Source organism: Lycorma delicatula, chromosome 10 (genome assembly GCF_047948215.1).
Source record: "Lycorma delicatula isolate Av1 chromosome 10, ASM4794821v1, whole genome shotgun sequence".
Classification (NCBI taxonomy): Eukaryota; Metazoa; Arthropoda; class Insecta; order Hemiptera; family Fulgoridae; genus Lycorma; species Lycorma delicatula.
In genome coordinates, this window is record NC_134464.1 from 19,208,105 (window position 1) to 19,224,684 (window position 16,580).

The following is a 16,580-nucleotide window of genomic DNA, read 5'->3' on the forward strand; positions in this document are numbered from 1 at the left end:
TTTGTGTATATATATATAAAATAGCTTACCGTTCATACATCTGAAACACCAAAAGTAATTTTCAAACAATATACTATTTTATTCGTTTATTAACGGGTTTCTCTTCTTTCTTACTTACTCAAAGTAGGACATCCTAATACTTTTTTATAATTGGTATAAAATGATTACAATAGAAATATAACACAATTTAATTTTTTATTTACATTAAAATGTTGGACTAAACACCCTAATTAAACTAAATTCGAAAAGCGTTTACTTAAACGTTAATATCTCACATTTATTTATTATTTTTAAATCGATTTAATAAATAAAAAATATAAAAAAAAAAGATTTATTTGCTTAAACTAAAAATATATTTTTTCTTAACTGTTTATTATTATTTAGAATTTTATTTTGCTAATCCCTATTTCTAAAAATAACAAACGAATGTATGAAAAAGAAAAGTAGAACGAAATTTCTCTTTATATGATAAATATTTTTAGGTTATTACAAAAAAAAATAAATAAAAAAATAGAATGAAAATAAATCATAAGCGAGTGCATATATAATTCGGACACAAATATAAAGAAATGCTGACTTACTTTCTTCGATAGTTAGCTATGTAGATAGATTAAGGTTATTAACTTAATGTATTGTATGCTTTTTTTTAAACTAATATATAAAAATAAAACTGTTTGTCCCGTATATAACTTTCATTCTAAATAATGAAGAAAAAAAAAATTTTTTAAAACGTTTTGTCTATATATTTAGCTGTAAATAAAATGAAGGTTTAAGTAAAACATATCGTAAAATCATGTCTTGTTCTGTATGTGTAAATTGAAATGCAACAAACTAACCTTTTCTTGAATTAATACTAATTAAATACTATTTTCTTATATTTATACTACTGGACCCGGCCATGCTTCGCTATATCTAAATTTGAGTGTATGAATTAAATAAATTTTGTATTACATTCGAAAAATTATATTACGAAAACAATAAATTGTACATCAATTCACTATTAATTTTCTTTCTCTTCTTATGACCCTCGAAATGTTTACCACAGTTCAAGCTTGATCAATCTCTACTATATAAATCATAAATTAAAAAAAATCGTATAAACACAACCTTCGCAGATGATATTGCAATATTTGCAAAATACAAGGACAAGGCTCGAATTAAAGTTCAGAAATTAAGCGAATGCGCTAACAAAATAAGCGTACAAATTTTTTTCGAAAAAACAAAATGGTTCTCCAACAATAAAAAAAAAGAAATTACAAACTAAAATTTTTTGAAAATTAAGAAATTAAAAGTAGCCAAATTTAAATATTTCGGAAAAATAATAACACCAAATGATCTAGAAAAGAAAGCGCTAAAAAAACTAACGCAGGAAAATGGCGTTAATATTCAACTTAATACGAAATTTATATAACAAAAAATTGTTTTCGTATAATGCTAAAACCGTAATTATTACGAAGACGTTATATAGTGAGAGTTTGCAAAATTTTTCAGATAAAGATCTTTTGAAAAAAAAAAATTAACAAATATATATGGACCCGATTACTAGAATGGAATTTATAAACTAAAAAGGGAAACGGAAATTTATAAAACTACAGAAAAAATAAAACACCGTCTGGAGAAGATAATTACATACAATTTTATGGGAATTTATACAGAATGAGCGAAAACAGATTAACAAAATAAATATTTAACTTTTTTAACAGTAGAACTATTAAAACTAGCCGGTTTAAAGAAGTAGAAAACGATCTTAAAACTTTAAAAATCTACAAAGAGACCTTTTTAAACAGACTAATTTAGAAAATTAAATTTAATTATTATTATTTTCGTGGTTGTGATTACTATGACTATTATTTGTTTATTATTGTCTGCTGTATTTGTATTATTACTGTTTGCTGTTATCATTATTATTATTTTGATTACCATTGTGAGTTGTTTATTATTGTCATTTATTATTATCATTACTATTGTCCTTATTGATTTGTCTTATTTTGTTTATATTCTAAAACTAACAAATTGTAATAATATAAACATTCTCAATCGTCAATTTCTAAACATCCTGATCGAGCCGCGAACACGCGACATTATGTTATTCCCGTTTAAAAAAAAAATAAAATTCCCTTCTTAGTAACTTTAATGCATCATTAAAAGGTGGAAATAAACTAAGATAACCACCGTTATGTGGACTTTAGATAAAGATGCTACGATTTGCTGATGATATAGTAATTCTAGCCGAGAGTAAAAAGGATTTAGAAGAAACAATGAACGGCATAGATGAAGTCCTACGCAAGAACTATCGCATGAAAATAGACAAGAACAAAACAAAAGTAATGAAATTTAGTAGAAATAACAAAGATGGACCACTGAATGTGAAAATAGGAAGAGAAAAGATTATGGAAGTAGAAGAATTTTGTTATTTGGGAAGTAGAATTACTAAAGATGGACGAAGAAGGAGCGATATAAAATGCCGAATAGCACAAGCTAAACGAGCCTTCAGTAAGAAATATAATTTGTTTACATCAAAAATTAATTTAAATGTCAGGAAAAGATTTTTCAAAGTGTATGTTTGGAGCGTCGCTTTATATGGAAGTGAAACTTAGAAGAAAAGGTTAGAAGCTTTTGAAATGTGGTGCGATAGGAGAATGTTAAAAATCAGACGGGTGGATAAAGTGACAAATGAAGAGGTATTGCGGGAAATAGATGAAGAAAGAAGCATTTGGAAAAATATAGTTAAAAGAAGAGACAGACTTATAGGCTACATACTAAGGCATCCTGGAATAGTAGCTTTAATATTGGCAGGACAGGTAGAAGGAAAAAATTGTATAGGCAGGCCACGTTTGGAATATGTAAAACAAATTGTTAGAGATGTAGGATGTAGAGGGTATACTGAAATGAAACGACTAGCACTAGATAGGGAATCTTGGAGAGCTGCATCAAACCAGTCAAATTACTGAAGACAAAAAAAAAATTTGGACTTTACGAAATTGAATATACCTTAATACCCTACGTTCAAATAAAGTAAAAACCAACACTCAAATGAATAAAAAAAAAAAAAAAAAAATGAAAAAAAAACTTTTACTAATTGTAAAAAATACATTATTAAATTCTAAATTTAGTGCTCCTAAATCTGCCAAATTAATAAATAAAGAAAACCAAATAAAATAAAAACGGAAAAAATGAATCCAGTTGGTTGTTTTTTGATTTTTATAGGGTTATTTATAATATAATATTGTTTTTTTTTTTACATTTAATTCTTATTCTAAGGGGTTATTTATCTTTTTTATTAGGTCCCTTGTTTTTTTATGCCTTTTGTTTATTTGATTAGAGATTGTGCTTTATTATTACAGATTAGGACATATAATTGAAGATTTAAACTTAGTTCGTTCTTATTTTTTTTGTTTGTAACCGAAAAAACAAAACAGAAAAACTAAAACAGCGTTATAACGTGAACATCACAAAAATGTGATAAAATATTAAATTGTTATGTAACAACATTGTTATTTCATTTGGATTTGGAGTTTATTTTGTTATTTCAGCTAGTTACTCATCTAATACCGTTTATTCTTTATTGTCTTGTATACGTAGAATTTCTTGTCAGGTTGTTTGTTTTTTTTTACTTATTTTTTGGTTGATTTATATTATTGTCAATTAGATAACTGATTTCTTTCTTTCCTTTATTTTTTATTTTTCTTTCTTGGATATTGGCTAAAACTATAATCGATCTCCTTTTGATTTTTCTGAGTGTCAGACTGAATTAGGTTTTCATTTTTTTATTTTTAATGGTTTCGATTTCTTTGTGGATACATTTTTAATAATTGTTAATTATGTCGGTTTATTTCTTATTGTTCGATACAAAATTCATTACTTCTATCGTTAATTTAAATTGATGAATATGCGCATAACGTATTCCTAAATATGCTTTAGGTTTTTTTATAAGAAAATTCATTGATTTAGACCGCCTTTCATTGTTTTGTTAGATCGTTCATCGCCTGCAACCGTTTAGTGTAAAGCATATAGTATATGTATATACAACACTGATCAGTTAATATTAATCTAAAACAAAATTTCGTTTATGTTAAAATATAAATTCTGAAAAAAAATTAAAAATTTCAAAAGGAATAAATTTATTTATAAAGACAAATTATATTCTTAATATTTCAGTAAGAAGGATAATAAAACATAATTAAAAAATATATATAAGAAAAATAATATTATTATTACGCTTACCGACAAGAGCTAGTGAATAGCTTGGCGGTGCTTTAAGTACATTACGAGCCCAAGCAGCTCTAACAACTTCCAAGGCACAAGGATTTGCGGTGACTAATAATACACCAGGAGCTACCCAACCCTGGAACTCCAATTGCCTCACGGCATCCATCAAACCAGGATTCCAGAAACACTTTAAGTTCGCTTCAAGAAACCCCTGAAAACAGAATAATAGATTATTATAATAAAAACAACACTCATTATTATAAGTAGATACAACAATATTATAAGTTTATCTTCGACCACGAACCCAGTTTATAACAAACAACTTGATCCGCCAGTGGAAATTCCGAAACACATCATAAATTACTTATTTTAAAGCTCTTTTATAAATTTGTCCAGAGCTTAAGAAAAGTTATTAAAGTACTTCCATAGTTGATAATAATAGAAAGAACCAGACTTATAGTTTCTACTTTCCCGTCTAGCGCTATAGCAGTAGAAGGGAAAGTATTGTAATCGATCCGATTTGGTCATATGTTTTCACCTGATCTTGACGTTTTGACATCTACGGAACAAAAAAAACAAAAAAAAAACGAAAAAACCGGATGGAAATTTTCCTGATGTTCATATGAACGCAGGTACGTGTGTGTTCGACGTCGCACCGTACATCACCTTATAACTCCAGTACTAATAGACCAATTTTGACCAAACTTTGTCAGATTACTTCTGGGTACGGGACATTGATGCCATTAAATTTTCAACTTAAAAGGTCAAGGGATTGAGGACAAACAGTATCTCAGAAATTTCACCTAATTAAGGTCTTATTTTTCTTAGGCACATATTTTAACAAGTAAAAAATAACAATATATGCAAAAAACGTTTTGTAAAATAACACCCCGACCATCCCAACCCGTAGGGGAAGACACCCACCTCAAGCCACCGCCTCCAATACACCTTCTACGTTCCGAGCCCTGAGAGGCTTTACCGGAGGTCGTCATTAGATCCTCTAACTGATTACATCTCACAGTCAGCAGCCAGGCCTCAGTCAGGATGCCACCGATGCAAATACCTCCACAAAAATGCTGTAAACTAGTGGGTACATTACGTTAATAGTACCCGTGTTACCACAAGGAGCGCTAGTGTAGCACAGACGTATAACTGTATGTGCGCGCGCTTTTCTTAGAACCACTGAATTAAATGAACAAAAAATATTATATTTAAAATAAAATGGTAAATGTTTTAAATTAAGTTGTGTGTGTATGCCGTGAATTAGAAAATCCGCGTGACGGGAAAGTCCTACAACTGTGTTGTCAGCATTTTTAAATACCATATTATTTAACACGTAAAATTCCAGGGTAAAAAACTACACGTACTTTGTGTGTAAAAAAACATGATAGCGTTCTACTATAAAGAAGTTTAGGAATTGTAACGGTTAAAACTAAATCGTTATTTCAGCCTTCCCGAAAGTAATCTTTGGTTCCTGTCACAAAATGGCCGAATGGTATGGATAAAAAATCTCTCATTATTGGGTTAAAGAAATATAAATATTTATATTAAATTTTTATAATTCTGGTTCGGGAACATATTTATGGAAGTAATCCAATGGCTAATCTCCATCTTTCAGATATTAGTTATCCATTTGCTGGTAAGAAATTTATTGTTTTTTTCTAATTTAATTGTATTTTAATAAAAAAACATTTATAAAACTTTATGTTTTTTTTGTGCAATTCTGTACTACATAAAATAAGAAAATATATTAAACAAATTCCTACACTTAAAATAACTTTGAAATTAAATAAAAATTTTACCGAACTTTTGAAAAGTTAAGCGAGATTTTTTGACACGTGCACGTGAAATAAAGGTACATATCGTACATGGAGTTACGATAAATCTGCATTCATCCTCTTCAGTAAAAATTATAACTGGATCATTCATCATTGGCTCTTTCAAAATTTACTAGGCACCGGAGCGTGAGATTATGTTCTATACAAAGCAAGGGTGGTGCTTGAAAGATTATTTTTAGAGCACACTCGGTATCGTTGAATATACTCATTCCTGGCAATTTAGTAACTACAATGCGTGAAACTTTCATAATTAAATTAAAACACAAATTTATTTTATTACTTTTTAACGTAAATTAATACAAATTAACGTAAGTTAACATAAGATAATAATTTATTTTAATTATCGCATAAGTTATTGCATTAAAATTCGTTCCAGGTAATTCTTAATTTTAAGCGTATTCGAGCCACCTCATTCGAGCAGGAAAAATATTTTACACCGGGGTTATTACTCAGGTATCTCCTTCATATTTCAGAAGCCAAAAAGTGTCAGCTTTTTTAAAAAAATATAATATAACTATATAAAAAACTAGCCGGATCGTCTAGCCAGAACATGGATTCTGAGGGCCCAGGCGAACCTCGGAGCCAATTCAGGGTCTCCACGGCCTTCCGGGGCCTACCCCAGGGTAGCAGAGCTCGTTTCGGTCACCATTCCCGTCAACCCAGAGGGATCCTCCATACTCTTCGTTATCCACATGATTGTGAGAATAATATTAATAAATAATAATTATGGTATTCTGACTTTATAGAAACCTGAAAAAGAAACTAAATTACAAAAGACAGAATTTACGGTAACTAAAGTACACATACCAATGATGACAAAACATTTATTACTCATTTCTTTATCAGGGAGGCAGAAATATAATAATGAAATTAAAGGATTAATCTTAAATTAAAAGATGAAATTAAAGGATTGATCTTTCCTTAATGAATATCTTTAATTTACAACTTCACCTTCCTTGGAGGTGAATAAATAATGAATACTTTTAATATTTTAACCTTCAAGAAAGATAAGACGTCGGTCTGTATCTTAAAACCTTCTACGGTATAATACGAATATATCCTGAAAATAAGAAATCAAACGATCGGTTGGTTCTTCGAGATTTTTCAAAAGGAAATACATCTAAAACCCTAAATTGTGCCAAAAAAAAAACATGGGTAAAAATTCGGTTGTGATTGATCGAATGGTTTTTTACTTCCTTATATAAAGTAAAGGAAGTATTGTGATCGCGAAAAATTTCGGTTTTCATATTTCAACTGAGATATCCATTTTGACTAGTTTCGGCGTGACGTCTATACGTACGTACATACGTATATGTGCGTATTTATCTCGCATAATTCAAAAACTATTAGCCGTAGGATGTTGAAATTGTGGATTTAGGACTGTTGTAACATCTGGTTGTGCACTTCCCATTTTGATTGCAATCGACTGGACCAAAAGTGTCCAAAAAAGCCCAAAATTAAAAAAAATTAAAAAAAATTTACTTTTTGACTTTTTTTTAACTGCATTAATAAGCCCTCATTGAAAGCTGTTCAACGATATATCATAAGTGGTACTTATTTTCATTATTTCCAGAGTTACAGCCAAATAAAATTGTAATTAATAAAACATTTGGATCTTACAATTTTCATATTTCGTTATATACAACAGTAATAATTTATCTAGGTAACGCAAGATCGACGATTTGTATATTATTTTGTAAATCTTTAAATATATAGTGTAGCTTTGACATTTTGAAACCCATCGGCATCCGTGTTCCTTGTTCGCATGGTGAATATTATGGCTATTTGTATCCCTACATCGATCGACTGGAATGTTCTAACATTAAAATCCAATATAGAAACAAAGGTAAGCGACTATATCGAGAAGTCTTAAGTGTTAAGGTCCGGTCGCATCGTATATATCTCTGTACTACAAATGAGAATGCTAACTCCAAAATACAATATGAGAATCATTCGTTTGTAATACGTACGTATAAAGGACGAAAGAATCGATCGTAAAAATATGTGTGTATTCTAAATCTAAAACGTGGTTTTAACATAAGACAGTTTAAATATGTTTGATAATTTTTATAGGAATTCACTACTAGATCGACCAGAGATTGATTAACTCAAATTAGGCTACATATATAATTTTTGAATGAATCAAAAATTGTTTTGACATAGAAAAAATGTACTTTAACAAATTATAAAACTTTCTGTGTTAGGGTGACTTATTCTATGGCTGAAAGGGAGCATATATATATATATATATACAAGACATCCGAAAAAGTTCCTGGGTGATTTTAAAAATTAGTAACTTTGACATAATAAGTTTTTATTTCTATTCTTTTCAGGTTTGAAAACTAGAAATTCAAAGGACTGTTACGGAGAGATTTAACGCTGAACAAAAAGTTCTTCTTGTGGAACTTTATTTTGAAAAACCAACGATCAATGACTGCGAGTCGCAGCCTATTGCAGATGTTTCAATGAAAGAAAGGCTAGTTTCATCCGAATGGTTTCCTAAATAAATAGAACTGTAGGTTTTGGAGAACGGAAAATCCATGAAATGAGTAAGAAACATAACTCATCCTAAAAATGTAAAGTTTGACTTGGAATCACTGTTCATCACAGTTTATTTTTTAAGACGAAGATGGAAATCCTATAACTGTTACTGGTGAACGACATAGAGCCATGCTCCAAAAGTTTCTAAATCCTGCGTTACAAAATGCACATCAGAGATGTGGTTCCAGTAGGATAGAGCCAGATTTCACACGGCCAGGCTATCAGTGAGGCTCCTAACATTAATAATCGGTGAACGGATCGTTTCGAGAGGTTCAGAAATTTCATATCCGCCAAGGTCTTCTGACATGACAACCCCGAAGTTTATTTGCATCAATAAACCCAGAACCTGCGAACAGCTAAAAGGGAACATCAAAGCTGAAATCAGGCTTTTAAATTAAGATATTTTAACATCTGTAATGGAAAATACCTTTAGAAAGAGCAAAAATATGAGAGACTAAAAATGGCAGGCATTTTCGGAACTAATTTAAAAAACCTTCATAAATTATACTAACTTTCTGTGCAAACCGTTTTTGTAAATTAACATTATTAAAAAGGTTACTGACTTTTAAAAGTTCTCAAAATGTATATATATTTAAACAAAAACGTTTGCAACAAGAGAGGGTGAGAGAGAGGAGGAGAAAAAAAATTCCTGGGAACTTCTGGGACACCGGTATATAAAAGTTATATATTTTATATACATATATATATATATATATATATATATATATATATATATATATATATATATATATATATATATAAACGTTTGCAACAAGAGAGAAGAGGAGAGAAAGAGCGCTAGAAGCCGGAGTGAAATATAATAATTGGGACGAATGAAAGAGATACAATGAGAAAGTGAGAGAGGGATTGAGTGAGCGGGAGTGAGTGTATTTTGTCAAAGATCAATACAAACGTAAGGCCGTTCCAAAATAATCATTTTTAACAAAATATATTTTTTTAGATTAATATTCTAATTATAATATGGTGTAAAATGTACAAATAATGATAGAACAAAGCATTAAAAAATCTTTTCATAAAATCAATACGTGCTGTATAAAAATCAAACCATTATCTTCTATATATATAAAAATGTATATTGTTTGTTTGTCCCGTATGCGTTCCTATACCCATTCATCCGATTGCGATGAAACTTTGGTGAGTTGTGCGCACGCGAAGGTTTCTGAATTACTTTGGACCCGCTAGGTGGTGCTGGGGTCGAGATATTTCGAAAAATTGTATTTATGGTCCGATTTGGCTCATATATGAATATATACGTGAAAAGAAATATTTTTTGCAAAAAATAGACCCGTTAGGTGGAGCTGGAGTTGATATAATTAGAAAAATTTAATTACATAATAACTATCTGAGGAAGTCGATATTAACATAGACAACGATCGATATAAACATGACAATCGATATAAACGACATCTCTAGATATATACAAGTAAATTAAGTTTAGTTTTAGGTTATTTATTTATACGTTTTTTTATGAGTTATAGTTTTTTATGAGTTTAATGAATATATAGGGGCCCAGAGTGCAGAGCCTTCCCGGTTAGTCGGGAAGGGCAAGTGAAGCGAGCCTTGATTGGCTCAATATCCCCGATCGCGACGGGAAACGGAAGTAACCAAATAGCGCGAGCGAAGCCGCAACGGGTCTGCTAATAGTTCATACAAATTACAGGCGAATCATATAAATCGTAACAAATTCAACATTTTTAATGAATTTTACAAGTATAATTAATTTGAAGAAACTAAATATATACTCTATTAAAAAAAAATGTAAGCGTGAAAACACTTACACGCGCGCTCGCTCGCAATACAATATTGTATTCGACCTTATACTAAAAGGGTTTCCAAATCAATTTTGTATGAACGTTACTCATGACTGCACCAACTGTAAATAGTTAAGGAACTCAAAAATAACTTCAAAAAGAAACATATTCTGTAATTAGATAGAAAGCTAGTTTTAATATTATATATATTTAAATAAAATTTTACCACAATTTGAAGTAATAATAAAACAGAAATAAGAAAAACAGGAATGTGTTTCTCAATGAAAGAACAAAAATAAAGGAAGAAATAATAAAAAGTAAAAGGATTTATTTTGTAAATTACAATAGTATCAATCGGAGCGGTTAGGAAAAGGAGAATAATATACAGAATGCGGTTTTTGAAAGAGAATTAACATTATTGGTAATATAGATCATGAGAAAGAGTAAAATTCTTTTTAAAGACGTACATTGCTGAAAACGAAACAAATAATTTTAATTGGTTTTTTAATCTTTGTACAATAGATAGGGATTTCAGATTTATTCTCGTTCTTACTGATCACGTTTCCAAGATTCTTTCATGTAAACAAAACAATTTTAATATGTAAATCCTTCTATAAAACAGTATAGTTAAATTAACCGAATTAAATAAATCCAACCAAGATTATAAGCCAAATTCGGAGTTGAAATAGATTTAAAAATCTGTATTGCAGATTATTAGCTTAGCTTATACAATAATAATTGCGCCCTTTTATGAAGTAAGCATTTGATTGTATCGTCTATTTCATAATCTTTAACCGGCAAACGTAACTGAATACATAAAATGGAATAGAATAGAATAACAACTGAATAAAAACGGAATCCATTATAGTAGCAGTATAAGTATTGTTATCTCAACATAGACCGCAACAATAAGGAAACGACTACCAGAGATATTAAAACTACTTTCCGTTAAACGCTATAGATAATCCGACTTTTATCTCGATATAAACACATAAGATATTTTTCCCTTTTTGTCATTTCATCCCATTTTTCATTAAGGGGTGGAGGTAACTGATAAGGAATAATACAATTCTGTTACAGCCGATTGACCTTCATAACTGATTCGAATGATACTCCGGAAGTCATTTCGCGCATCTTTCTTTATTCAGGCAATAGCGTCCATTGTTCGTGTAACAGAAAGTATTGTTTATTAGAAACCAACCACAAAATATTGGTCCCGGATACAGTACCCGAGAGCCTCGACGTTAAAATATAATCGGTTCGGCCGAGTATCCCAATTTTCAACTCCTGCATGAGAAATTCTACTTCGTGCAATTTTATACGGTATTTACAAACTATGACTGAACGATTACCTTCATTTATTGTATAAATAAAATTCCACTTATTAATAATTTTCAAATATATATCCAAGTACTTTCGGAGTCGCTACTCCATCATCAGGGATTTCTTAAAAGATATTAATTCAAAATTGCTACGTTCATAATAGTCGGTCAAGAAATAAAAAATAATTTATTCGTCAATAAGAGTGTAACGTCATGTCCGTAAGATGTTTACGACTATTACATCTTATAAGAAATCCCTGATGATGGAGTAGTAACTCCGAAAGTACTTGGATATATATTTGAAAATTGTTATTCGTATTGTTTGTTTTAAAATTGTTACTAAAATTATATATATTTGAACCTTATTTAAACAACTGTAATAATACCAGCGTGCCAAATGCTTAGAAAATTATTCCTTCATTTAGTTTAGCATTTGATGTCGTGTAATATCACAAATTAATTATACACCGGTCAATAGGAAAGGGGAGTAGTTAAGCACATAACACCCAACTTGGAAATTAAGCGGAGTTATTTAAGAATATATGTATACAGGTTGTCCCACGAAGAATCGAAGAAGCTTTCAGGACATGTTCTACTGGTGAAAATATTGCAAAAATGTCATATAAACATAAGTCTGGAATCAATGTTTTCGAGTTAGGGCTAGCTAAATATTTCACCTGGATTTCACCTCTTCTAATAAAAAGAGCCACATATTAAGGCATTCTGGAATAGTCGCTTTAATATTAGACGGTATAAGGAAAAAATTGTGCAGGCAGGCAACGTTTGGAATATGTAAAACAAATTGTTAGGGATGTAGGATGTATAACGAAATGAAACGACTAGCACTAGATAGGGAATCTTCGAGAGCTGCATCAAACCAGTCAAATTACTGAAGAAAAAAAAATAAAAAGAAGCCCTTTTGTGGTTTCTTATGTAATTTGAGCTGGGAAATAGGATAAAACAGATCTCACAACTGTAATTTCAGTAGTTTTTAAGATATCTAACGTAGAACACAAACTTCGGAATCGAAAAACATTTATTTTAGGTTTGTAGTACAATAACTTTGTTAAATGACTAATAAATGCGAAAAAATTAGTAATAAAACTTGTAGAGAATTTAATTCTGAGAAAAATAATATAAATAACACCAAATTTACTCCTTAAATTGGGTCCTAAAAATAGGGCTTCTTTTTATTCGAAAAGCTGAAATCTGGACGAAATATTTCGCTATCCGAATCTCGAAAACAATGCTTTTCCAGACCTATGTTATATACAATTTTTTCAGTATCGTCACCAGTAGAACAAGTCCTGAAAGTTTCTCTCTTTCTTCGTGGGATATTCTGTATATAAAAATAACTTCGGTACGGTATGGGTATGTAAATATATATTAAAAGGAGTTACGCAGGTGGGCTCAAGGTTAACTTAGATGTCACCAACTAAGAAACAACCCTCCCACATATATCAACAGGCAGAGCCTCCTTTACCGAACAATACCGTCACCGATTCCCTAATATTTCAAAAGGGTACATGCAGTAATGATCTGACGGATGTCAGATCGAACCCATGAATTTCTATCGGGAAACACAGAGATTAAGGTTCAGGGAAATCGGTAGAAAATCAAAAAGAACTACCTATTCGCAAATAGACATAGATCACGAAACGAGACAGAATTAAAAGAAAAATGCGTACTTTAAGGTCCTTCACCAGAGTTCAGGATGTCTTCACCCGAGATGAAAAGAGTATAATATAGGCTTAATCTAAATTCAAACTTGGACCCATCTTTTCAACAAAAAAAAAGTAGAATGTGATTTAAACGTAAATTTAACCAAACTATAAATTTATTATTTTTTAAATGTTCGTTTAAGAAACTAGACGTAAAAACTATTTTTTTATAATAAAATACAGAAAAGCGTTCCCTTTTTATTACTTAAATAATATTTATATTGTTATGTGCAATCAAAAATCGAACACGGACACGAAAAGGGAATAACTGTTTAATGTTCTTATGACTGAAAACTTTTACAAAAGGATTTTTAATAAATTTACACTTTATATCGTTACAACGTTATTCAACCTAGAAGTTTCTGCTTACTATTAATAAAACTTCTCGAAAGTTCAATTTTAGATTTTTATGAATTTTTTGTAGATTTTATAAAACAATCATTCCTAATAAACTAATTTTGTGATCACTGTTAAAAGTAATGATGGGCTACCAGGCGATTTCTCTCATCTTCTGTATTTATAATTAACCAAACATTTCTTTATTTTAGTTTGTTCTAAAATGAGTGTTCTCATTATTCTAAAATGAATGAATGAATGTTCCAGAAATCTTGATTCTAGTTTGTTCTACCTATCCTTTCTTTCTTTTTCTGTTGAGTCTCCGGAACCACCAGTAATACCAATAAGGCATTACTTCAGATAATGAATGAGGATGATATGTATGAATGTAAATAAAGTGTAGTCTTAAATAGCCTAAGATCTACAGTTCCTGAGACGCGTGGTTAATTAAAACCCAACCAACTAAGAACACCGGTATCCACGATGTAGTATTCAAATCCCTATAAAAGTAATTAGCCTTTACTAGGATTTGAACCTTCAACTCTCGACTTCCAAACCAGCTGATTTGCGATGAGTTCCCCACTAGACCAACCCGAAGGGTTGTGTTCTACCTATCCTAAATTGCAACTGCCATCTAAAAGTCAATTTATAAATGGTTGTTCTTTCGAAAAATTTAGTTCTTATCTTCAGCGTTTCCCAGGACAGAAACCAATTTCATAGACATAGGTACGATAACTTTAAAGATATGAATTTAAAAAAAAACTTTTTACTTCGAGGTTATACTAAGGGTACAAACGATAGATAGTAGGGTTTAAAGAATAATAAGAGACTGTGAAATACGAAGATTTATGAAAGGAGTGGAAAAATTTCTATACGAACCGTAGAAATATAGTGACTCATGTGAACTGTGATCATGTAGTGAGAAGGTTGCCAAAAGCAATTATGGAATGGTTAATTTAGGGGTCTGTTATTACGGGGATGACCATTAACATTAACATAAATGCTTGTTCGGAAAAAGGATGCCGGAAAACCCCTAACGATGATAGCCATAAATGGTGAAAATAAAAATTTCAACAAATAATGACAGGTTTTTTTTTGTAAACTACAAAAATTCTGTATCACAAAACCTGATATTGAAAAAGGTTTGCGATAAAAAAATAATAAATTATTCATTATGGTTTAATATAAAAACAGTTAACATAATTTTCCAAATTATTTAATAAAGCTGTTTCATAGTTAAATCATTTTTTTACTTAAATATAACATAAACTAAAGAAATTAATGAATTTCTATATTTAGTGAAATTCACAAGCGAATAAAGAGGAAAGAAGCATAGTCATGCTGTAAAGAATAAAGAACAATATTTTTATATATTATTTTTACAATAAAATTGTTCTACTGTCTGATGTAAATATTCAATCCGTAGTTTTTAAAAATTAAAAAAAAATCTGATTTGAACAACACATGACTTCTTAGTACGCCTATTAAATTACATATATAAATTTCTTTAAAATGAAAAGTTCATAAAATTTTGTTTTATTAATAACTTCTGATATTTTTAAATATATTTAAAAATTAAAATTTTTATTGTTGAATTATTATTTATCGTAAAACATTTTTACCATTAGAAGTTATAATTATTAATAAATCAATATAATTAAGTTAAAAAAAAAAAACAAAGGAAATGATGTCGGATTCGAACCGATATGCCTTCCCCTTGTAAGATCCAAATATGTCATTAATTATTATTGTTTGGGCTACAACTCTGGAACCGATGAAAATAAGTAATGATATATCGTTGAAAAGCTGTCAATAAGGGCTTATTACTGCAGTTAAGAAAAAGTTCAAAATTCAAATGGTATGGATTTTGGGCTTTTTGGACACTTTTGGTCCAGTCGATTGCAATCAAGGGAGGGAAATGCATAACTAGATGTTACAAAAGTCCTAAATCCAAAATTTCAACATCCTACGGCTGGCTAACCGTTTTTAAGTTTTGCGACATACATATGTACGTACAGCAATCAAGCCGAAACTAGTCAAAATGGATTCAGGAATGGTCAAAATGGATATTTCCGTTGAAATCTGAAAACCGAAATTGTTCGCGATCACAATACTTCCTTTACTTCGTACAAGAAAGTAAAATGAAATTCGCTGAATAAATTGAGTTAATACAAAAAGAATGATCGGTTTGATAAAGTCAACTGATTTTTATTTATCAAAGGGAAGGAATATATAAAAGAAATTTATTTGTACTAAAGATAAATAATAGAAATTATTACATTAACTCTCTAAACTTTAATCTGTTATAAAATAATAATAATAATAATAATAATAATAATAATAATAATAATAATAATAATAATAATAATAATAATAATAATAATAATAATAAAACAGCGGTGGTCGGCGTAATATTTGTAAACAAAGAAACACGCATTTATTATTTTCTTGTGGTTTTAGAGAAGCAATTTTACACGAAATAACTTTAACTTCAATTTGAATAAAACGGGTAGGAATAATAAGTATTAAATGTGTGCGCATATATATATATATATATATATATATATATATATATATATATATATATATATATATATATATCGCGCGCGCACGAATAAAGTAATTTAAAATTATGCTAAGATAGCGTATTACATTATCAGATATATTATTTATAAGATAGATATTTTTCAACTAGCAGATTTTTTTTTTTATTCAAGGTACAATATTAGACTACGACAAAATAAGTGACTCACCTGTGAGCACGTTAATATAATAATAATAATAATAATTATTATTATTATTATTACTATTAAATTTATTATGCTAAACAGCATTTAACAA

At 29.6% G+C, this 16,580-nt stretch overlaps 1 protein-coding gene across 2 annotated transcripts in view; it reads right to left on the reverse strand.

Annotated features, from left to right (window-relative positions):
- Nucleotides 1-16,580, reverse strand: part of ko (Stork-head domain-containing protein knockout) — a 678,389-nt gene that overhangs the window by 121,694 nt on the left and 540,115 nt on the right. For both annotated transcript variants that reach the window (XM_075376680.1, XM_075376679.1), the window contains exon 5: nucleotides 4,225-4,420. In XM_075376680.1, the coding sequence (XP_075232795.1) occupies nucleotides 4,225-4,420 (196 nt within the window). The remainder of the gene's footprint in view (nucleotides 1-4,224; nucleotides 4,421-16,580) is intronic.